The 24606-nt window shown below is 36.5% G+C and overlaps 1 protein-coding gene across 3 annotated transcripts in view; it reads right to left on the bottom strand.

Moving 5' to 3' along the window:
• LOC117425143 (serine/threonine-protein kinase D1) overlaps positions 1-21208 on the bottom strand; it is a 70621-nt gene extending 49413 nt beyond the window's left edge. The window contains exon 1 of one of the 3 annotated variants that reach the window (XM_058991604.1): positions 20773-21208. In XM_058991604.1, coding sequence (XP_058847587.1) covers positions 20773-20937 — 165 coding nt within the window. In that variant the 5' untranslated portion in view covers positions 20938-21208. The remainder of the gene's footprint in view (positions 1-20772) is intronic. The other 2 variants (XM_058991605.1, XM_058991603.1) reach the window with 2 other exon arrangements.
• Between the last annotated feature and the right edge of the window lie 3398 nt (positions 21209-24606).

Here is a 24606-nt window from a genome sequence, read left to right on the forward strand (position 1 = left end):
TTCAGGTTGTATCTCCCATATGGGTATAACACTCCTTGAATACCATCCTTTTTTTTTTTTGCTCATCTTTGAATTTTGATGAAAGGAATCAAATATGGGCCATCTCAAATACATTTCTATTTGGCATCTATATCAAATGAACCCCACCTGTCTAAGGCCAGATAGTTATGGCTAACACTTAAACCACTGTAACTAAACCACTGCCACATTTAGCACTAATTAAAAACCCATTTGTGTGTTTCAGCCCAGACAGACCAGAACAAAAACACAGAAACGAAGAAGAGAGTGTACAAGGCTAATACTACCCAAGAGTGTGCTTCTGAGGCTAAGTAGATGTGACTTGACAGGATTTTGAAGGAGAAACCTGATAAAGTAACTCTATATAAATGATCTTAAAATCTTCCAGCTCTCAATCCAAGTGAACTATTCCATCCATTCCATCTCATAGTGTGTGCATCTTGTGCACCAATTCTATACTATTGTAGAACATATAGTATATTTTACGGAACACTATAATTATACTAAACTGCATACTTTGTATTTAGCACACATTTTAAAATGTTTATGTGGATTATATAAAGCTTTAAAAAAAATGGCAGCATGTGCTTGATGAAGCTGGCCATGCCTCACATGACCTGCACATGACTGATTCGCTTTGCTATGAAAATAGAATCCATTATGTGTATTCTGCAATATATAAATGTCTGAAACTGGCCATCACATTTCATATATTGAAAATGAGCCAATTAAAACAGATTTCCGAAATTACTCTGGATTATATGAACAGATGTAATGTAAACAAACGATTTATTATAAAAAGATTTTACTTAGGAATATGTATGTATTCCTTATGCACACATTTTTTTTTCTTTTCAAATAGTCTCTACTTCGTTTCTAAACTTTTCACTTGGGCAAGAATCTGATTGCTAAGTTAAATAGAAGGTGACCATTAGTTCTTCTCATTGTCAGCTTAATCACTATAATTATACACGGTCACACATTATTAGTGACTACTTTACAAGTGTTGCAATGACATTCTCACACCCATTTGACATCCACTAGTTACTTCCAATCTGCAGAGGCAAAATTACAGTGGGCTTGTGGGCTTTTTCAAAACTATGACTATTCATTAGAATTATACACTCAAACCGGACAGGGGCAATTTAAATTGCTGATTGTAAAAATTCCACATTAATTCCGTGAAATGCGTTCTCTCACGATCTCTATGAGGCCAGATTTCACAGGTTAGCAATTTTAAAATTAAAATGAAAGTGTGCTGTATAATGGCAAAAATGACACTCTAATTAAGTCTGACCTACAAACGTGTATCATTCTGACTGCCCAATCAAACCTTTTAACAAATGCATGGATGGGAACATTAGGCGATGAAAATAAAATATGTCTGATCTATTCAAAAGAAAGACGTTTTACACAAATGTGATATTGAGAATGCAGATTGACAGTGGTATTTATGATTTTTATACATTGTTGTAATAAATGGACTAGGCAAATGGCCTTCTACAGCGGTTGGATGGAAATGAGAGAAATCATCACTGCCTTGTCAGTAGTGTTTTGGACTACTACAGGCCCAACTAAGACAGCACCAATTTAATGTGACGAGACTGCAGGTTTGTTTAAATTGTTCTGCAGTGTCCATTTCTTAATTAATACAGCTTGTTTTTCCAACATGGAAATGGCCCACAGTCATCACCTGCCAACCACGCCTATTACCAAAGATCTGCTGTCCTACCCATTCTCACTGAAACTGACAGAATTTTTGTAATGGCTTCTATTTGAATAACAAATAAATCGGTAATGTGCACAAGTGTGTGCTATACATTCAACCTCTGTATAATTCACATAAAGATTTTTGATGCTGGAAGAGTCTGCAAGTAGGACTAAGATCCATTTGCATTCCCTCTCACTGGTACAGCAAGACAGTGGTTGCTGGGAGCTGCTGTTTTAAGACAAGATAAGTGAATACTGTTCATCAAATGCATGAAGACACAGTTGCTGCATGTCAAATGACATTCTTCTACTCCTACAACTATGCACACACATACAATAAAGTACAGTATTTGCACGAATATATGAACACTTCAGTTTTTTAAGTCATGTTACACCAATGGTGGAATGGTTCAATTTTATGAACAGGTTTTTAATTCTAGTTGACTAGTGGTGCCCATAATAACAGCTTTTAGTGCCCAGTTTTTCTCTACTACTTTTAATAGTACCTTGCGTCAGACTTACAGCAATATTTACTAGAGCAGAAAATGATTAAGGATTTGGCATTAAAATCATCCTGATTACTAAGCTTTTCGCAGCTTTCCCATGCCATAGAAGTCACTGGGTGAGTTAGATACATTTCTGATAATAATTGTGAATAACATAAATCACACAGCTCCCTTATGTTCAATCATGTTGTGTTATATCAACACATAAACTTGAGAACATGGTGAGTGTATATGACCATGTATTTTAAATATGTCCAGAAAGGTAATTAAACAGATCCCACATTTTACAGGTCGTGAATACCACATATAAGATAAGAAGTGGAAAAATAACACACTTATAATACAAAGAAAACTATATAGCCTTTACGCAAATGGCACAATTTCTTCATAAATAATGTCAGGGTTTAATTCTAGAAATTCTAGAAATAAATTAATGTAGCATCCTATGTTTCCTTAAGAACCTCTAACAACAATTTGGAGGTAATGTGGGCTATTGTAGACTTTAATGAATGGGCCTTCATCTCCTTTGTAGTATTTAATGGATATCCTATATTACTAGATAAAAGAGATATAAGACTTTGATAAACACTTAAATTACTTAAAGGTTCAGCGTACTTAAAAAAAAATAAAAAATAAAAAAACTTTTTGTACCTTAATGGAAATGGGTAATTTCAAATAGAGAAACATAACAGCCCATATCAGCACAATTTGTCAATTAAAATAAACCAGATATGTGTTACAGTTTTGTGATCATTTTAGACTATTTATGTAAATAGGTTGTGCACAGCTTTCCTCCTATGAATAAAGATGTTTACTTCCAAAAAACTTGCTACTGATAAATCTATAGTCAAATTAGTCCCGAGATACTATGTTTGGACGGTCTTGTATCACATGTCTGCTCATGGTTTGCAAAAAAACCAACGCAACTGTCAAATTCCTTAATTTGCAAACCACATTTTATTTAAATGACTGTAATATGTATGATTGCAGTACACCCTCATAATTGCCACTTATGCCCCATATTGTAAAACAATATTAGACACGTAATAAACAGCTGTGAAAGAAAGACTATGTCATGAGATTCATGTCATAAAACTTAACATAATTATGGCTTATGTTCTTTCACACATTTCCTGCAACACAATTCTATTTGGGGCACGTGTTTCCTTATCCTTTTACCCTGCTTTTCCTGTATGCACTTCAGTACAGAGAGGCGAGGAAAGCGGATCAGCCGATTGAAAACTGACACAAATATCATACTGTATGAGGATGTATTACAGTATGTATAAAATACCCCCTCAAATGTCTTTTAAGCATGCTTCCTCTAAATTATTTGAATGTGTTTTTAAGATTATTCTCCTATATTATGATTGGTTCCTTAAGGAATACAGCAATTGTGGGGAATTTAAGCCACTTCTGTGTTTTAATTTACATTCCAAAGAATAATAATTTCTACCCATTTTCCAATACATTTTCTTTGAGATGCAGCAACACTATAAGCCAAATTATGTAAAAATTAAGTCCAACTCTTGCATTTCATGTGTGTTTGTCTTTTGTAACAGAAGTAAAAAAAACATTGTTGTTCCTGTCACCTGCCTGTGACACTGGCTGTGAAGGGCTCTTGCTGTTGCTTAGAGGAAATCAAGCTAATTGTACAGTTTGGTTTCAGTTCACTGATCTGGAAAGAGGACACATTAGTCCAGTGTAATGCTACAAAGCACAGTTTCTATTACATTACACTTCAGTTCAATTAGTTTCAAATTATTGATGCTGTACATTAGCGCAACTATTTTGCAAAAATATACTTACAGAACATCCAGTATAATATATCATGGGCATAAAATGTTATAAATCTTTTTTTTTTCAAATCCAGGCTTTCGTTGTACTTGAGCACAGGACTAATTACATTCATGTGGTTTCCTGATTCAATTCCACAGAGAAGCCCTTTCAGATGTTTTGATTATTCTGACGGTGGTACCCTGAACAGCCCACACAAACTATACTGATTTCATTGACTTGCTAAATACTGTGTGACACTCCAATGTCTCATTAAGTTGATGTGTCCTTTAGAAGAGGGATAACATAAGGGATTGCTAATCATAATAAATTCTGAGTATAATCTTTGATCACAATAAGAATAATATGGGTCTACCAGCAAGTAAACAAAACTGAATCAAACATGCAGTGAACTACAGTCTTGCAAGTCTATAACAGTTGTCATAAGCACAAAGAAAACAGTAAAGCCTGCTGAGGTATTTAGTGCTCGAATATCTTGTAAATGATGGTTTATCATACTGAGAATGGCACCTTCTTATAATTCGGTAACCACAGTACATGAACATCATTTTACAGTTACAAACATTGCCCTCTCCAAACTAATGCAGTTGAAATAACCACTTTAGAGTAAATCACAATGTGTTGCTGAGCAACAACATTATCCAGGCAGAGAATACCAATATCATCATTTTACAGTGAATGAACCAGTCCACAAAAAAACATACAAGTTAAACTCTGATTACTCTGGAAAAAAAAAAAAAATTCTCTGTATGAAAAGTAGTATTGGTATTTCATACAAGAATAAAAGTAATTTGCTCTCTGTCCATTACATAGATAAGATATACCTACAACTTGGTTTTAATATCACAAGGTAATATGGCAAAATAACTATATACATTTAAGGCCTGGGGCCATGGTCCTAACAATGAAGAGCCTGGAACAAGAGAACAAAAACATAATTCCTGGAACAGCGTTTTTTCTATTTGGGGTTCTGTTATATAAATTTAGTTAAGAAAGGTGTGACAGCATAAACAGAATAAAGACAAGAGAGAAGGAAAGGGATGGTACAACACTTCAACAAGCCTGGGTGGATGTGTGAAAACAGTATCACATACTGTAAGGCCTGACAGAAGGAATACGCTCACACCTGCCAGGATTAACGAATAGCTCAGTGACTAATAAGGACCCAATAGGAATGGTGCGAACAGTATTTAAACATCAGCATCGCTGGCCTAATTTTACTCAATAAAATCTGCTGTAATTACTTTTTTAATGAAGCCAAGTAGCACTATTGATGACTTTTCACAGCTATGAATGAACCCAATGTTACAAATTCTGCACTTTGGTCTAACTGTAAACAGGACTATAGGTGGCGGTGGCGGTGGGTGGCGGTGGGTGGCGGGTGGGGGGGGGGGGGGGGGGGGTGTTATGTGGTCATTAAAATTTTGGCCTTGTTTTTACAGATGAAATGCCCAACTTCCGTTTAAATAATGCTCTACGTTTAAACAAAAAAGTGCTGTTTTAAAACTTTAGAATTCCTATGTTGCATGGGTTGGCATCTGTAAGATATAGATGTGCTGGAATTTTGCCAAACTGGTGCACTTGATTTCTTATATGTGATTTGCTGATTATATTGGAATATTATATGGGGTTTTAATGGCTAAACATCTCCATAAGAGAACTGAAAAATGTTGATATTATTTTGTCCGCATTTTGTCATTATCCAGACTTTATATTTGTTTTTCAGTGTCACGTTGTCCTTATACTTCATGGTTGAAAAGGTTAGAACAGAGGGGGGGCTACTGTTAACATGAGCAGATTTTCACAATTACATGTTGCAGAGTAAATTTACAGGCAAGCTTTAACCCTTGACCTGTGCCCAACACTATTGCATATGCTTTCAGATTTAAGGTCAACAAGGTTACTTTGCACTCCAGCTGATAAAAGTAATGGTAAAATACCATACCTGTCAACACTGAGTTTTCAAAATAAGGGAGCTTTTGTAAACTGAAATGTTACTGGCCTAAATTGAAGAGAATACCTACATAAGACAAAAGCATACAACTATTTAGCTTTATTACTTCCTTCGAATTGCTTTTAAAAAGGAAAAACATCACACAGAAAAACAACCATGCCATGCTTCACAATCAAATGATCTCTTGGCCCCTGTGGTTGTTATTGTACTGTAGGTGTAAGTGGTTGATTTGGTAGAAGCCTATACAGTAAACAGGTCCAGTTGGTGTTGTTACTTTCATCACACAGCACACCTAAAGCCTGAGTTTGGTACTGCACATTGACCTCGTCATCAACGGACGAGCTATGGCACCTACTTTATAACAAGAAAAAAACTCTAAAGTCAAAGTCCATCATAAAAACTATATATATCTATCTATCTCTCTCTCTCTCTCTCTCTCTCTCTCTCTCTCTCTCTCTCTATATATATATATATATATATATATATATATATAAAAAGCCAAAGTACACAACGACGTGATACTGCAACGTTACTCATTACACTGCACATATGTGGTGGATCAAGAATACCACTGTCAGTAACATTTCATTGTCAATTATCTTCTATTTTAAATGAACACACTATTGCTGTATATAAACACATATTATCAATCAATCTGAATTTCTAAAGGAAGGTTGATGCTGAAATTGCAATAGAAATGCTTGTCTCTCTATTTGTGTGGCTTTTAGCCTTTCCTGCAGAATACTCTGCAATGTGTGAGTCTGGGAACAAGTCTACTGCAGATTTGCTGAACTAGTCACACATGCAAACGTCTCTGCATCTCCGTTTTTCCTTTGGCAATGAAAGACGTTAATGAAGTGCTGGTTTTCTGAGCGTCACTGGCTTTTTGGTGATCTTTTGAGCTTACCACACACATCATCATTCTTCCATGAACCACCGTTAAAATCAATCCTGCATAGCTTACTGAAAGTATGTTTTTTTCCAGCATTGCTTAGGATTATGTGAGAATATTCTGTGGTCCAAGAAGCTTGACATTATTTTTTTACCAGACCAGGAGAGCTTATCGCACATGCAACCATCTTAGATTATTATTATTATTTGTTTATTTAGCAGACGCCTTTATCCAAGGCAACTTTCAGAGAGAGGGTGTGTGAACTATGCATCAGCTGCAGAGTCACTTACAACAACGTCTCACCTGAAAGACGGAGCACAAGTGACTTGCTCAGGGTCACTCAGTGAGTGAGCCGGGATTTGAACCGGGGACCTCCTGGTTACAAGCCCTTTTCTTTAACCACTTTTCTTTAAACACAGGTTTTGTATATAAAGGGTGCCCATGTACCAGCAATATATTGAATTTGGTAATCTTCAGATTCTGATTAAAAGTATTAAGACTGATCCTTTTTGTGTTAGATGCCATACACAATAAACTCTCTGCACCATTTTTTTTTTAAGAGTACAGTGTACTGTGTCTCATTATGGCCAGTCACAACAGACACACGGTGTTGTGCTATGTGGCAGAACAGGGAATAAAAAGAATCAATTTTTTAAAGTACAAATTTCCTGTTTGTTTACAAAACTGGAGCTGAACTGATGGAAGATTGTTGCTTTGTGAGTGCAAGTCAGTTTTGAATTCAATGATGTGTCCTTGCCAGACTACAGATACTAGGCCTAAGTGCACATACTGTATGCTGCACCTGGTCACTTGGGTCTACAGAGACAAACACAGGCAAAATAAAACATGTGGAACACAACTGAGAAGAACTGTACATATAAGTAGCAGAATTTGTGTATACACTACTGTACAAATAATGTTCAATGTGAGCAACAGCGCAGGGCGTAGGTTTGAATGGACTTGTATGTTGTGCTTTAGGATTCAAACAGGCTACCAGTATTTGTATTGGCTGTCAATAAAATGATTTGAACTCAAGACGTAAAGTAGATCTCAGGGTTAATGTAATGTCTATGTTCTCCATAAGTCATTAAACACTTCAGTCCTAGAATATACACATTTAACCAATTACATTGTGGTCACATGCATTAAACCACACTGCCTCTTCTAAACTCCCTTATAAGGATTTGTTTGGAGAGCTCTTAACAAAGCCCAGTGCATGCAGAGGATACAGCTGAAACAATCAAAATACTTATCATGGTAACAGAAGGAGTGGAAGCTGGGTGTGCAGCTTTCAGTGCACGGTGTTACAGCCAGACAGTCTTACACTTATTTAATACACAGAGTGAAAAACAGTAGGCTTTTTGTTTTAAACAACTGTTTATTCTGGTGTACTTCCATTTCTGTTTTCAAAATTTTGTGAATTAGGTGAAAAGCAGAAGCAAACTATTACTAGACACATCCCAGTGTTTGAATGACCTGTATTGATATAGCAATAATTTGTGTTATTCAACAAGCCAATTATTGGTACAGTACTCGCTAATCCAAACCAGAGTACTATTCTCAATCAGTGCCACACTAAAAATGTCCAGTCTTTTGTTCTATTTTTTATACTGAGATTGCAATGTACATTTTTATAAATTGCAATGTAGCGCAGAGAACACAGCACTTGAGCAGGGATAGCGGGCCCCTAGATTGACGCTGGAGTCTAGCTCATCCCTCAATTCAGCTATGAGGTCTAGGATGACCTGTGGAGTGAGACGATAACACTTTAGCACCGCATCCTCCAACATCCCAAACACCTCATGTTGCCCTTCTCCTCCGAACGTGTTTCTGTCTCTCTTCAACAAGAGCCAAGTGTCGCCGCATCAGGAAGTGTACCACAGCAGCCACCCTGAAGCCAGTGACAGGTCTCTGCAGGTGTGTGCTTTTATACAGCTCTTAGTTACTTGCTTCTACAATGGTTTGCACCTTTTAAGAAGAGGTTTAAAGTTTTTGGAGGGTCAGCAATTGGCCAAGTGCAATTCAATATAATATTAATGGATTCATGATGGCAAAGTATACAGAATGTCAGGTGAACACCATTCTTTACATATGCCCCATATTCAGTGGCCAGTAAAATCAGACTTAAGGCAGAATTATGGGGATTTTGCACCCGCAAATCACTGCGTGTATCCTTACATCACCCCCTATATGAGGAAAATGCACTATGTAACTAAATATAAACATAGGCAATTAACATAGTTTTGTTTGAGCTTCAAAAAGAGTGCTGGTAAGAATAATAACATACAGAGAAGATGAAAACAATTCTGTAAAGTATATTGGTATTAAATGCGTGTTCGATCTCTGACAAAATAGGGGTAAATAACCCGTTTGTAATGTAACCTGGTGTTAAAAAATATGTGTTCTACTTTTGTACTTAAAGAAATATTGACCTATTTGTTTTTTTCTTGTTTTCATCAGTTGACTGCTCTTTGTAATAACTAAATGCAGGATATAGGAACCTATCCTACAGTCCGAATGAATCCACATACAGAATGGAGAAAGATGACATTTAATATTATAAACCTCAAGAATCATCTCAGCCAAAGATGACAGACTCTTGAAATTCACTTTAAATTATGACATGTCACACCATATAGTCCAAAATAGAACTTTACACAAAATATTTTTGGCGGTTTATAACAAAAAAAAAAAAAAAAAAAAAAAAATATCTTTTACTCAGGAACATTCACCAGGAGAAAAAGATGAATCACAGTGTATCCAGTTCACCCTCCCTCCTGCAACAATGTTGGTGCTGTGATTGAAATGAGAGGTGTATTGTGGGAACAGAAAGCCAGCTTTGAGGAAGTGTTAAATAGTGAACTGGATACACTGCAGTGTTTAGAAGATAAATTATTTCTCTCCTGGCGAACATTTCAGAGTAAATGTTGATTAAAAGAGATTAAGGGGTCTATTCATAAAGGGTCAACGTCTGTCGAAATGAGAAAACAGGAGCACATGATCGGATTTCATCCATAGCTGCCTGTTTAACCTCATTAGCATAAAGTTTTCACCGGACCTGAGCGTCAACCTGCTATTCATAAGAGTGAACGCCAGCAAAATGCTGTTGATAACTACGAGTTATTGAACGCTTTCTGCAGTCAAGTCTAAACTAACGACCTATTTTATTACTACACTTGCTCTGTTATACAGATTGACATACCCGTGATTAACACTGTCTATTTAGAAAAAACAATGTGTAGCTTTATATGAAGGAAAATGTTTAATATAAATATATACTCACACAAGAACGTATTATCTGGCATTATCATTTTAAAACAGCACTGTGAAGCGGAGAGCAAGTGAGAGACTGAGAATAGACAGTTATTTTATTATTATTATTTCTTTGCCGTGATCCGCAGCTGACAGCGGTCTTTTTCTTTTTATTTCTTTTACCTGTGTTTACAATAAACAGTTTCGACGAATACTGGCTGTGTAAACCTGTTTATTTTCATGGAGTGTTACAATATACAGTATAGCAGTGCTTCTGATGCAGTCAGTGGGAAATTTGGGCTTGCTTGGTATTGCAAAATTATCCATTTTGTGTACAGTGTGCAATACAGCGTGAAACTTTAACTCATTCATAAACATAAACACAAAGTATTTTCATTTTTTTTCTAAATTATGACATGTCCTGAATTTTTGGCAGATGTGATAGGGGCATCAGAATCTTCTGCAAACTGCCCGTGACTGGCAGCTGCAGACTCGGGTTTCGGTAGTAGGCTACTGTCGGTGGATTCCGTTTATATTTTTTGCAACAGCTACCGACACCACCCAGGGAACATTAATAATGTTGATGATGTCATCAAAAAGAGGCAGATTTTCATTCTTGAACGACTGTATACCCATTCATAAAGTGCTTTTATTAATAGGGCCTTAAGAGTCTGCAATATGTTGAAAATACAAAAGCAATACATAGCAAAGGTAACATGGTGTCTTTCTTGTAAACACTGCAGGATGTTCTGTAACACATTACGCTGATGAAAGTTCTTAGCATAGACAACACTTCATTGGGAAGTCATGAATTTTGTTGCCTACTATTAAACATCATTCTTATGAAGGGTAGGCATATCACTCCATGGCCACCTGTCTAAAAAAAACTAAATAAAAACTTCAACGTGAACCAGATGGATGCTTGGATTCTTACTTTCCTAATGGAGAGGAAACAGGTGCAGACAGCATTGTTTAACAAGATTATGAATACCTGCTGTGCCCGTATGATGGTGAGCAACAGAGCAAATTAAAAAATGTTCAGGGAAATTATCAGCAAAATCTCTGCTAACGTCTAGGGCTAGAAAGCAAACTGGACTCTAGTGGAATTATATTAGCACTATTCAATGGCGGGCTCATGACTCATAAAGGAACCTTTTTAAATCGATTTACCACCTAAAAGCGACACTTTATGATCCATGCTATTTCCCGTATTTTTAATAATGTTAAACAACAAAAGCACACTCGTTAAACATTAAAAAAGCATTCAAACTGTCAAATTACCTGTACCCATATCACAACACTAATGCAGTTGCTTGAACCAAGTAGAGCATGAGAAATTTATCCTGAGAAAAAATATGGTAAGAAAGGAAAATTCTAAATATAATGTATGTAAATTAAAACTGACGACCCCTAAATATAAATTGTGATCCAGAGAAACTCATTAAGAAGACAAGACGATACCTCAGTCTACTACCTATTACAATCAATTAGAACAACATTCATTTTTATTGTAGCTGTTTTGTTAACACAAAATGCATTACATTCTTTGTACTGTGTTCTGGTACATTAAGTATTATAATAAAAGACAAAGTGTGTTCTTCTAAGGTTTTGTAGAACTCACAAAACCTAAAATCCTCTGTTGATTTACGACCATGACTTGTGACTATAAATATCAAAGCAATCTGGATATTGTTTAAAACTATTTTGCTGCGATATACGTTGATTCTAAATATTGCAGGGTGTTCTATAACACTTCAAGTGAGGTACTGTACCTTTAGCAGCCACTGACCTTTGCGATGAAAACTGTGTATCTAAGTTCATAACCACTTTTATACTGCACTTAGCCAACCTTATGGACATCTGCTCTTTTCCTGAAGCCCTGGTCGTCCCTTTACAGGTCACTTTAGAGTTAGTGGGCTTGAACAACATCTCAGTCGTGGGACATTTTGAAGAACAGGCTGCAGATTCCATCTCCGTTTCAGAAGGGATTATGGGCAATAATCAGTGAGCAATGGACAAGTACTACTGTATGTCGCTCCAGAATAAATTCAAATGACTTGCAGGCTTCAGTACCATTCATTCAGTTTGTCTATAGTGACACTACACCACAATTACAGTATCTGAATACAAACACAGTCCATTTACAACATTTGAGTAATTCCATTTTGTAACCCTGGATCTAGTCCCAGAGTAAAATGTGTGAAACAGCAGCTGCACACCAACTTCTTTCAGCAGCTCAAAAAGCTTCCATCTTTTTGAAAGAGGACTGTGTAAGGTTTTCAACATCTGCTGGTAATTGAGTGAGCACAGCTATGGCCAGTTACCAATCTTCCCACACTAATGCCAATTTCAACCTTTAGGTGTGGAAAGCTAGGAGCCCAGTTCTGAAATATCAATAGACAACAAAAACAACATTATTATTGTTTCATTGGCTTGTGCTTCACAACACACATTTCTAAAGCTTATTGTTTATAGCTTAATGTCTTCCTTGTTTTTTGCAGTGAAGAATGCTTTGTGCATTACCAGAAAGGCCACAATGAAGAGTGGGGGGCTGCTTTTTCAAAAAGCTCCTTTCTTTGTTAATTCAAAAGGAATGGTACATTTTTTCCACTTGATGAAAGCATTTTTTGCAACATCCCCAGCATTTTTTTATTTTCTCTTCAAGTACATCTCCACGCGCCAGTTGCTATGGAGCAATTCAATGTGCTGAGAGCAGCCAAAACAAAAAGTACTTTCATGGAGTGTCTCATATGACAAGATTTACAGATATTTATGTCAGCTCACGTCTGCCACATTGTAGCTAAGCCTCAACATTTTCTGAATATGTTTTACTAGTGAGTTCCAACAGAGTTCACTGCTTCCAACAGACTCTACCTTACAATATCAAAGCAATTGTATTGTCTTCTCTAGCTGTTTTCTATTTAAATGTTCTTGACTTCAAACACAAGCTACTTTTTATCACTGTCCAACAACAATGTATAAGGTTCTTAAGATTTTATGTATATATATATATATATATATATATATATATATATATATATATATATATATATATATATGTGCATATTTATATTTAAGAATTACAGAGCCCAAGAAAAACAAATATTGAACAAAGAAAGTAAATTTGGGGAAGAGGAGGGCCATGTTCACAAAACATTTACCACTGGCCTGTCAGCCCCAACACAGATGACCAAAATCAAGTGTGGATACTGAAGTTCACACCATCCTCTACGTTTGTACCAAAAATCAGACTGGGACCTTGATGGGCTCAGAAAGTATTCACTCATTACACTGTGTCATTGTAGTTTCAACAATTCAAGGTCAAAGGTGCATATGTGGATAGAGCACAAGGAGAGCTGTCCATCAATAGTTTACTTTTTACTGTAGCATTAACAATAACAATTTTAGCATCAGTTGCTTTAGAAATTCAGGTTAATTGATAACATGTGTAGTGTAATGAATAATGTTGCAATACCACATTGTTGTGTGTTTGGACTTTGAGTGTGAAGCATTTCATGGTTGTTTTTCTGTTTGGCATTTTTTCCCTTTTAAAAGCAATTAGAAGGAGCACCATATCACAGTCTATTATTCTATCAAGTAATAAAGTGGAATAGTTGTATGCCTTTGTCTTATGTAGGTATTCACTTCAATTCAGCCACTAAAATTTCAGTTTACAAAAGCTCCCTTATTTTGAAAACTCAATATTGACAGGTATGAGTTATACAGAGTCCCTTTGGATATTTGTATCACTGTTAGTTATTATAGTTTTATCTTCAGGTTAATGTTTTTGATGTTGTAAACATTTAAAATGGCAGACAGAATTATGCTGAGATGGAAAGTAACATGATAAACATTTACAATGCAGACTATTTTGTATTATTTATAATAACTTTGCCAAATAGAAAGCGAATGACAGTGTTTCCAAAGAGATTCCTAAATACTGCATTTTAATTATGTGCACCCAAAGTCATTAAGTTTTAAGAATTAAGCCTACTGTTTGGTATTCTGTCTGAACCAGCAGTTTGTCAGTCCCAAACTGTTGTGAAAAACTATATATTAAATAAATGGGCAAAAAAATAGTTAATCAGATTATTCTGCCTTTTATTGCAACTGTGGTACCATTCAGTAGAAAGACAATTGTAAAGGGTACTTTAGCTGAAGCCTCCTAACAGAAGGGGTACAGTTTAAAAAAAAGGTTGAAATGCCCTGTTAGAGGCTCAACAGTTCCACCCAAATGTCCCAGACTGTAAACTGATTCTGTACCATAAACTACTGTAACTGTATGAGTGAACTATAAACAACAGCGTGATCTGAATACTTAATATTCTGTTTTATAACCTAAAATCTATTAAATTACATGTCATGCTGCCGGAGTTGTAAATTAGGGTACTACCAGATGTCAGCGGTATCCTGCAGTATTTATACCTGCTCTATCTTCAGGCCTACAAAATGACACATTACACATCCCCACTCTAGGTTTACTAAAATAGCTTATTTTATTATTAGACAAAATAGTAAATTCTAATATTGAATATTCCTATCACCTATTCCTATTCCTATTTGAATGTAGACACCAATTAATTTGCCACTTTTGGTCAGAGATGTATTTAGTGACCTACGTGATTTTTGAAAGGAAGTTTTGTTTTGTTGTGAGCCGTGGATTCCCCTGCCGACCTAAGCCCTCCCTACCCGGGCAGCACTCAGCCAATTGTGCGCCACCCCCTAGGAACTCCCGGTCCTGGTCGGCTGTGACATAGCCTGGATTCGAACCTGCGATCTCCAGGCTATAGGGCACATCCTGCACTCCGCACGGGGCGCCTTTTACTGGATGCGCCACTCGGGAGCCCCCTATTTTGAGCTCATAAATTATGCAAACCAGCATTTAGGTGGAATATCTTCTGCTCTTGTCTGAAGGACCTATTTAAGGAAAATGAAACAGACTACATACTGTATTATAAATCTCTGGACGTTGACAGATGGTTGCTTTACATTGTGTTAATTTTTACTGCAAGCAAAGAAACTGGGCTCGATTTAGATAAACAGAACTTAACTGTGATGTGTCACACTTTTTTGCTGAAGAACCACAAATGCTAACGCCCTGGCTGTCAATACAAATTGCTCACCATAAACGAAAAGAACAACTTGTTACAAATCGCAAAGTTTTCATATAGGTCTTTACAACAGCCTGTCTCATTCTGTGCCTATTTTGACACATCAATTAGACTTGTCTTCACATATTTATAGTTGCACTTACTGCTTGGGAGAGATACACAGCAAGGTTTATAGAAAGGGGGGGTTTGGAAACTTTACTCTGAATTTTTCATTGGGCATTATATTGGATCAAACTGTAGACTTCTGAGTGTGTGAGTAAGTGGTTATTTTATAAGCTGCCAATTTACCCTAAATGACACCCTGTGGCAAAGTGGTTTGCAGTGCACAGGTGTAGAGGTGATGCAGTGCTCAAGAGAATGATAACAACAATGTTACTGGTGAAATTATGGTTTATTTTGTAATGCAATAGTCTGATGACAACAGTAAACAATAAATGGAGGACTGGCAGTGTACAACGATGTGTACTGCTCAGCTAAATAAACACAGAGTTCAGTCCCGAAATAATAAGCACACACACCATACACAAACACGAGTCCTATCCCAGGGTGACTGCTATTAGTGCTAGTGGTGCAAATACAATTTATCCGTGAACAATAGTGCAGTGTCCGGGTTTGTGCTGGCCTGTAGCGACAGCTCCGGATCGTGTTAGCCATCTAATAAGAACAAACAGGTATATAATTAGACACGACAAAACAAACAAAACACTCACGATACTTTAACACAGTTCTCCTTCTGGGTTAGCGTTCACCATAACAAAGGAACAGCTCACCTTGCTATGTCCCCTTATATACCGTCAATCATGACCCCTTGGTTAACAACTGCAACCACTCCTCCAATCCGCGGCTGCCACATTGTTTCCCTTCCGGGTCAATGATTTAGTGTACCATAGCTCCACCCCCTTTCTAGATGGCCGACTTCCGCCTAACCCTAGGAATTAATTGTGTGGCCATCCATTCCAGGGCGTTCCCTTTACACAGCACCCTCACAGGTCGGGAGGGAGATTTATCACCAAGAATCATTCTGTCTCTGTCACACACCCGCAAAATATCAACCTTGATACACAGGAGGGAAACTTCTAATGAAAACTATTTACTAAGTGTCAAGCAGGTGTACTCTTTACACTTGTTACTGTATTCCACTAGGACTGAATTGAAAGTCATTTCAAAGCAGTCCTGTTTGTTTCCATAGGCAGCATACCAAGATCAAAGCATGTCCATTTAACAAAACACGAGGCTCAATTTGATTTTGGATTGAGATGAGATTTACTTTTACAGCCTGGGATTCATGGTGCAGATGGAAATATAGTATTTGTGTCACTGTTTTTAAAAAAGTGTATAAACCACAAGGGAGCAATAGGTTTATGCACTATAACCATTTCTAATGCTAAATAATTAATGTGGAGGTGAGGATTTTGAAGGTGGCGGTCGGAAAAGTATTATTAATAAGGGAATCAGTGTGGGTGATCCCTTTTAGAGGGCTGTTTACTCATCCCAATTACTGTGGTCAAGGATAAAAAAGGGAGCAGATGTGTTCTAATGCAGGCGATGGAGTCCTCATGTAGGCTTTTAATGATCTCAGCACAAATTACCTGTATCTCCTACCCTATGCAAAATAATACAGAAATGTTGTCCGGTTTACACAAGTGTTTAAAATGCAGAAGTGGGGATCGGCACAACAAGGCCACCCAATGCCAAGAGGAGACTAGGGGCAAACTTTAGTGCTTGCAAGCCCTGCTTCTTAACCACCACAATCAGTTACAGAGTTGAAGTATTGCTTTATGTAGATTTCCTCCTTTTTATACCATAGGAGTATGACTCACTCCATATTTACCCTGGGCCCTGCCCTCTACCCTAAATCTTGCATTGCTTTCACTACATGGACTGTGTCTGCTGTTTCTAATTTTCTTTTTATGAGTAGAAGAAATAAAATACTTGCGATAAAAGAAAACAATATTAAATACAGTTTTGTTAAGTGAGATTTTGATTTGGTCTGAGCCTAAGACAGGAATCATATAGTTCTGTGTAGAAAGTTGTGAAACACAACAGTACTGTAATTCTAGCAGTTAAAAACAACATCCTGTCTTATCATGAATAAAACATTTCACTGTTTTATTCCCCATTTCATATGGGTAGATAGATATCCTGTTTCAATACTACTTTGCAGCAGCTTGAACTCTAAGTTGAGCTGCCTAGTAACAGTCTCAAGCAGCCCTCATTACAAATATACAAGCTTGTGGGTTCTACTCAAGCTGAATGGATACTTTGTAAACACTGCTATTATTACTGTATTTCACCCACTAAACCATGGGCGACTGGTCTTCAGTTTTGTGTACACATTACACAATTATTGGTAATACTAATCTCATCATTTCAGCTGTGGGAAATAGTATTATTTTTTCTTTATTTTCATAGCACTGCTGAACACATAGGACATAAACAGATCTGCCTCAATAATATATTTTCTAGTAATTCTCTGGAATTCAGTACATTACTACAATGCACATGAAGACAGTGAATAGTCATTAACTGATAGCACCATATTCAAACAACTTATCTGACCGTGTACCAACAACAAGAGCACGGAAATTCTCACAGACACAAATTAGAATATGACAAATATGGTGCCATATCTACAGTATATTCTATATACTTTATGGCACTGCCATAACCTGGATTACATCTAGGCCAAGGCACATTATTTGTTTGTTTATAAATGCACTTTTTTAGAGCCAGCACCACAATCTAACAGAGTAACAGCAGTTGTTCCTATAGAACACTTCATTGAAAGCTAATAGAAATAGGCTCCACAGCAAGTATTCTTTTAACAGCAGTGAGTCATGACATTAATGCATTCATTTTTAATTAACGTGGCATTGTACAGCAAGCTCCTAGAAGCTCATCTTCCTTTGCTTTGTTTTACTATTTCTTAATGGGATTTACAGTACTGTTTTAACAAAAGAAGGCCAAAATACATTAACCTTCATAGGTCAAAAAGGGTCTCTAGTGTACATAAAACTCTGATGCCTTATTTTTAATTTAAAGGCAGTCTAACTTGAGGGACATGAATAGTAGACTTGAAACCTTGTGTGCAACTGGTGACACCAAAGCTGGTCATTTTAGTTGCTCAGTGTATGAATTAAATGCTAGTGAGTTGCAATATTATCACTGTGTGTGTTTTTATTTATTCTTAACGGTTTTGTGTTATGAGTGTCTTTCTCCCTGAATTTTACATACCCAGGAAGCAGCTCAAAGGTCATTAGCATGGGAACCTAAATACGTTTTGACAGCCTATGGATCAAACTGCCATTATAACTTCCTCAGCCTCTAAATGGCAATCTGCAGTGCCATTTTTTGTACTCATATGACAAACTAATTATTGCATGAATTCCTTATGAACACCATTTGGTTTTACTGTAAATATTCAAGAACACGTCTCCAGTATTTAGGCCTACATCACCTGGTAAGTTAAAGTTTTGCCCCAAAGTACAAAGTTTTCAATATAACACTATTACATTCTTAAGGATTTCATCATGGTCAGAAACTCCCATCCAGATATTAAGAGATTACAGGTTATGCCTGAAGCATTCTCAGAAATGAGGCTAGCATGTACCTCTTCCCACACATCCCTACAAGTAACACAATGTCAACAAAAAATATCTGCACCTACTAACAACATACTAGTTGCTATGTATCTAGCTATTGAAAAGATTCTGTGTATTCAGGAATGTACTTCAGTTAAATATATAAAGTTTGAATAAAATGTTTTTCTGTAAAAAGCAAAAGTCTTTTGCAATTTTAAAGCCTGTTTTTGTTTGTTTGTTTGTTTTTTATGAACTAATAACAATACTGTAGACCTATATTATTTATGTTTTTGGTCTCATGCTGGCTTTGAAACATTTTGAAACACTGTTGTTACTGTATGGCCACTGGTAAATGTAAAGCTACAAATAAAGTGAAATGTCATACTTAAACACTTTTAAATGTGTGTCACTTGTTTTGTTTCATTTGTTTAGATTCTGAGTGCAAAAGAATTCTTGCTCAATAAACAAGTGCTGTTATTTTGCCATATGGTATGGAAAGCAATGCTGTTGACACAGTTATTCAAATTAACCTGACTGAAGTCAGAGATGCATCTGTCATTGTCCAAACTAAATCTTACAAATCCAGAACAATACTCCTTTAAAATAGTCCTCAATTTATTGTTTACTGTTGTCATCAGACTATTGCATTACAAAATAAACCATAATTTCACCAGTAACATTGTTGTTATCATTCTCTTGAGCACTGCATCACCTCTACACCTGTGCACTGCAAACCACTTTGCCACAGGGTGTCATTTAGGGTAAATTGGCAGCTTATAAAATAACCACTTACTCACACACTCAGAAGTCTACAGTTTGATCCAATATAATGCCCAATGAAAAATTCAGAGTAAAGTTTCCAAACCCCCCCTTTCTATAAACCTTGCTGTGTATCTCTCCCAAGCGGTAAGTGCAACTATAAATATGTGAAGACAAGTCTAATTGATGTGTCAAAATAGGCACAGAATGAGACAGGCTGTTGTAAAGACCTATATGAAAACTTTGCGATTTGTAACAAGTTGTTCTTTTCGTTTGTATGAGCCTGCTATCCTAACACAAAATTGATCACAGAATACAGAACCTTATGTAAAACATGTATTACCATTTTATTAAAATTACATTGTGACGTATAAGGCGATTTTGTTTTAAAATCCATTTAGAAATTCCATTTTATTTCCTTGTAAATAGTTTCACGCTATACTCTGCAGCTCATATTGAATTAGTATATAGGCTCGTGTCGCCCCACGAGACCTCTTCGTGCTGTACTGGTAACTCAACTTTCAGGAAGTTATTGCTATTTTCACATAACTATATAGCTCCTGAATGGTCACGCTTGTTTCAGCAGTTTTAAACCTTACCAAAAAAAAAAAAAGTACATATAGTCATAAGTACATATATATAAGCATATAGTCCTGCACATTCACATATGTCAAATGTTCGACCTATTTTACATGAAGATATTGATCATGATGGTACTCGTGTAAACTTTTTTTTTTTTTTTAATTAGTAACCAAAGGCAACATCTATGAAAGGCACATCGTGTCCTGTAATGTTTGTTATTTTGACAGCTGTCCAGATGTTAAGCATTACCCAGCCTTCCTTAACATCTTTCAATACTGTTAATCAACCTTCCACAGCTGCATTGAGCTACGGCCTTATTTGCAACATGACTGCGTTCTGTCTCAATAATATAAGATTCTACTCACTAGTGCAACATCAAAAACATGGAATGCAGGCGATTGCAAAGCACAACAAGCCTAATTGTCATGCATTATTAAGCGAAACTTCCTTAATGTAAACAGCATGTACGAGACTGCTGATTTAAAAAGTTTGCAATCAACTTTACAGTCCAGTTGCATCAGTTGTTTTCAAGCTGCTGGTCGGACACCAAACACCATCACGTTTGCATTTTTTTTTTTTTATTTAAAGGAAATGTTCGTGTTTTTGTTACCTTCTGGTCGACGATGGAGCATGCCATCTCCCTGACGTGTGACAGGGTGAAGTCACTGGAGTCAAGGAGCACCGGTTCCCTGCTTAGCCCGATCTGAATTTGGAAAGAGATACCTTGCGCCCCCGGGATGGGGCTCGGAGGACGGATCACCGGAGGGACACTCATGAGAATCCCCCAAATGTCAAAACAATATAACTTTAGAAAAAGAAAAGTTTAGGATTTAAAAACAAACTTGAAATCCCCTCCCAATCCGGGAGGAAAATGACGAGGAAAGCGCGCAACAGTGGATGAAAACAGGAAAGCACTGAGGTACTGAAAAGCGGTCAGTTGTATAGAATGAAAGGCGATGATCAAGCCACTAGTCGGCATAGATGTTGAAACGTTCAGATCTGATCAGATCCCGCCTCTTCTCAATTACCCCCACAAATGCAGTGGCGTGAGTGATACAAACAGTATCAGCTAATATGGGACTTATGTGATATTTGATTGCCACAAACTTTCGTTCTCAATGGGGCTTCTGCGTTTTCTCTAAATCATGAAATCCTGTTTGCAGTTACATGAGTGTGCCAGTCTGCCAGTAATTAACGAAGAACATACAGTAGTAGGACTACACTGCATGTGATGAGAATATATAAAAAGAAAAAATCACATTCGTATTTATAGGTAGATATCTGGCCTACATTTTCTTTGTTGCAACATAATAGTATACTGTATTGAGTCTGATTGCTGATTTTCAAACCGCTTTGAATAAAGAAGCCTGTCTAAGCTGAGCTGCAGGCTGCTTCACAGTGGTGTCGTTTGGGAATGATCAAACGGATGTATTCAATCGTCAGTAAAGAAAGGAAAAAAACACAATCAGCGCATAGATAATTACATGGGAGGGGTTAACAATAACAGACCAAAACTACACTATAGAAAATAGGCAAACTTTCACAATATAATATGCATATTTGTTTTGTTTGTTTAAAACATTTCTATTATTATAGTTTCATAGGTAATTGCTTTTACATTAGTGATATATTTTTTTCATGTCAGACCAGTAAAAGTTAGGTATTAATTTAGAACACCATTTTTACTGAATATCCAGAGGGTATCTAAACCCCAGCACAGATTTAGAGCACTCTGTATTACAATAATTGAGTTATTATTATTATTATTATTATTATTATTATTATTATTATTATTATTATTATTATTATTATTAAACATGCATGTCTGGCCTTTAATCAGCATTAGCATAGCCTACCAGGATCCAGATTCACATATTTAAAATAATGCATTCAGAGGAAATTGGTTAATTCATCATTCATTTCTGTTATGTTCTTTATGTTCTTTGCTAGTTCCAATAATTAGCACTTTACTTCAGCAAGATAAGTGTGGCTATACCCGAAGCCAAGGAACTTATTGCCAGTTTGCCTCCACAAAACTTCTGCAAACTTTTGACACCTCTATCACCACCTGCTGGATGTAAGTAAACACAACATAGTCTTTTTAAAAAAATAAAAGGCTGACTGACATTACCATTACGCTGTCTCTAGTGCTGTGGACAACATTATCAAGTCATTCAGTGCCTGTGCATGGATTCCAGAATGTTGTGTGCTTGTAAACACAGAGACTCGTGCAAGAGTTGTATGCTTTTTAGTGTGTAAGTTAGATTTTTTATAAGATGATAAACCATTATGATCAGTTTGTGTAGTCATGTAAATATGTCCCTCTGATTTACACTTTCATTAAGGTGGATTTCAGTTGTTTGTTTAGGCATTATCCGAATGACCTTACATTACATATACAGTAAATAAATAATGCATGTCTCCTATCTCAGGCTATTTAAGCTGTTACCAGATGAATATAAAACATGTTGAAGGGGTTTGCTTTATACAATATGTTGCACGTGTCCGGGGGCTTGACCCATCATTACCCACCTGCGATCAGAGTTGTGTTTCACAGTGCTCTCAATGGATACTTTGCTTTAAAATTCATATTATCACAATCTCCTGTTGTAAGGCTATTCAAGACCAGTAGTGTCTGTCAAATGGGATGCTCCAGTTTTACTGGCCTTTTTATATACAGTATATAATGGCTCTTTTCCATTGTTAATCATGCTGTCTCTTTAATGCCCAATGTATAGACATTGATTGCCCCTAACCACATTCTCAGACAGTATTTCATAATTCCAATATTGCTTTTCACAAAGTGGCATTTTAATATTGAAATAAGAAAGAAATGATGGAGCCTGTGTTCATAACTGAACAATTAGTATGGGAGATTTATAAGGGGAGCAGCTAGACATGGGCTCCAAAACAAAGAGCAGCATCACATCCTATTAAGAGGGTCCTTTTACTGGTTGTTGTGATCTTGTCTAGTCTGATCCACAGTACAACTGTGTGGAATAACAACCAGACATTTACTGGGTTGCATTGTCACAGTGGCATAAGATAATTGTAGACTCTAGAAATGTGAACAAAATACACTAATAGAAATAATGACACAGAAACAGGAGCGATGCCAAAATGCTGAATTGTCCTTCGTCTTCTAAATTCCCAAATAGAATCCAAGTAGAATTCCACCAAGATCTAAGATCATTATGCAGAGTCCCCACTGACTATCACTTAAAAAAAAAAAAAAAAAAAAAAAAAAAAACTTCAGAGTGCTGTTCAAAGAAAAGCTTTGACAAGCAAGTCCATTCTTATCTTGCAAGCAGTTTATTTCACAATAGCTTCTGAAAGCCCTGATGAATGCTACACATGTCTTTTCAGAGATTGAAATAGGGAGCTTAGTGCAGGCTGACACAAATATAGTTTAATTGCTATGGATACCGGTCTACTGTTCTTCAGTAAGCCAAAGACATGGATAGCAAATGACTTGGTTATTGTGCAAGGGACACATGCAATAGTTAGAAAGAGAGTGCTATTGCAAATCTTTTCAATTGGTTTTGCAGTTGTTGTTTTTTTTTTTTTGTGCCCAGCAGATGCTGCCTGTCTTTGATGCTTCCAGATGACCTGCTCAATAAATGCAGACGTATCACCCAGCCAAAAGGAAATGAAGCAGAAAAACAGCATTACAGTGCTGCAGGGCAATCCTTACAAACAACCATCCTTAGACCTAACCATAAGTGATAGTCTCTCATTCTGCTTCTGCTCTGAATACAGGTTCCTGACTTCACATACCCTGTATGACCTTGTGCAGCACAAACCTCATTGGAACATTAGAACTGTACAAGGAGTAGTTCCCCCTTATGGTTTTGAAGATTTACATACATGAGAAATGAGTTAATAAGACTAAAAAATATAAGTCGTGCTCCCGCTTATGCTTGCAGCAATAGTAGGGATAAAAAATCAATTACATCAAGAGGCAGGAACATGTTGTCTATTTGTAAATACTGTATGTAAATAAACTGGTCTCAACAATGTATATTTCTAACAAAGCAGAGTGAGGCTGAACTATGGAAGAATGGAATAAAGAGATACGAGTAATGTTATTGTAAACCTAGACATAGAAGGCAGTGCTATTTGCTTGGTTTGTTTCTTGTTTATTAAATATTCATACTTTATGAAAGTAATAGTTTATATTAGCGGTAACAGGAAATTCTTAAAAATCAACAGCTTCCTGTGAGGAATTGTTCATGCTTTGTCTGCATGGTTGACAGAGTCATGGGAGAATTTTATAGTCACAGAAAATAGGCAAGCGGGAAGACAATAATGCTCAATACAGAGGCAATTAGGCCTGTAATCCAATGTAGGCAGTATTACAAAATGGCCTGGACAGGTCCTGTGCAGGTCATTAAAATGAATTGTGATGTTTTGTAGCCCATGAAATGTCACGTTTTTATATCTT

Source organism: Acipenser ruthenus, chromosome 18 (genome assembly GCF_902713425.1).
Source record: "Acipenser ruthenus chromosome 18, fAciRut3.2 maternal haplotype, whole genome shotgun sequence".
Lineage (NCBI taxonomy): Eukaryota > Metazoa > Chordata > Actinopteri > Acipenseriformes > Acipenseridae > Acipenser > Acipenser ruthenus.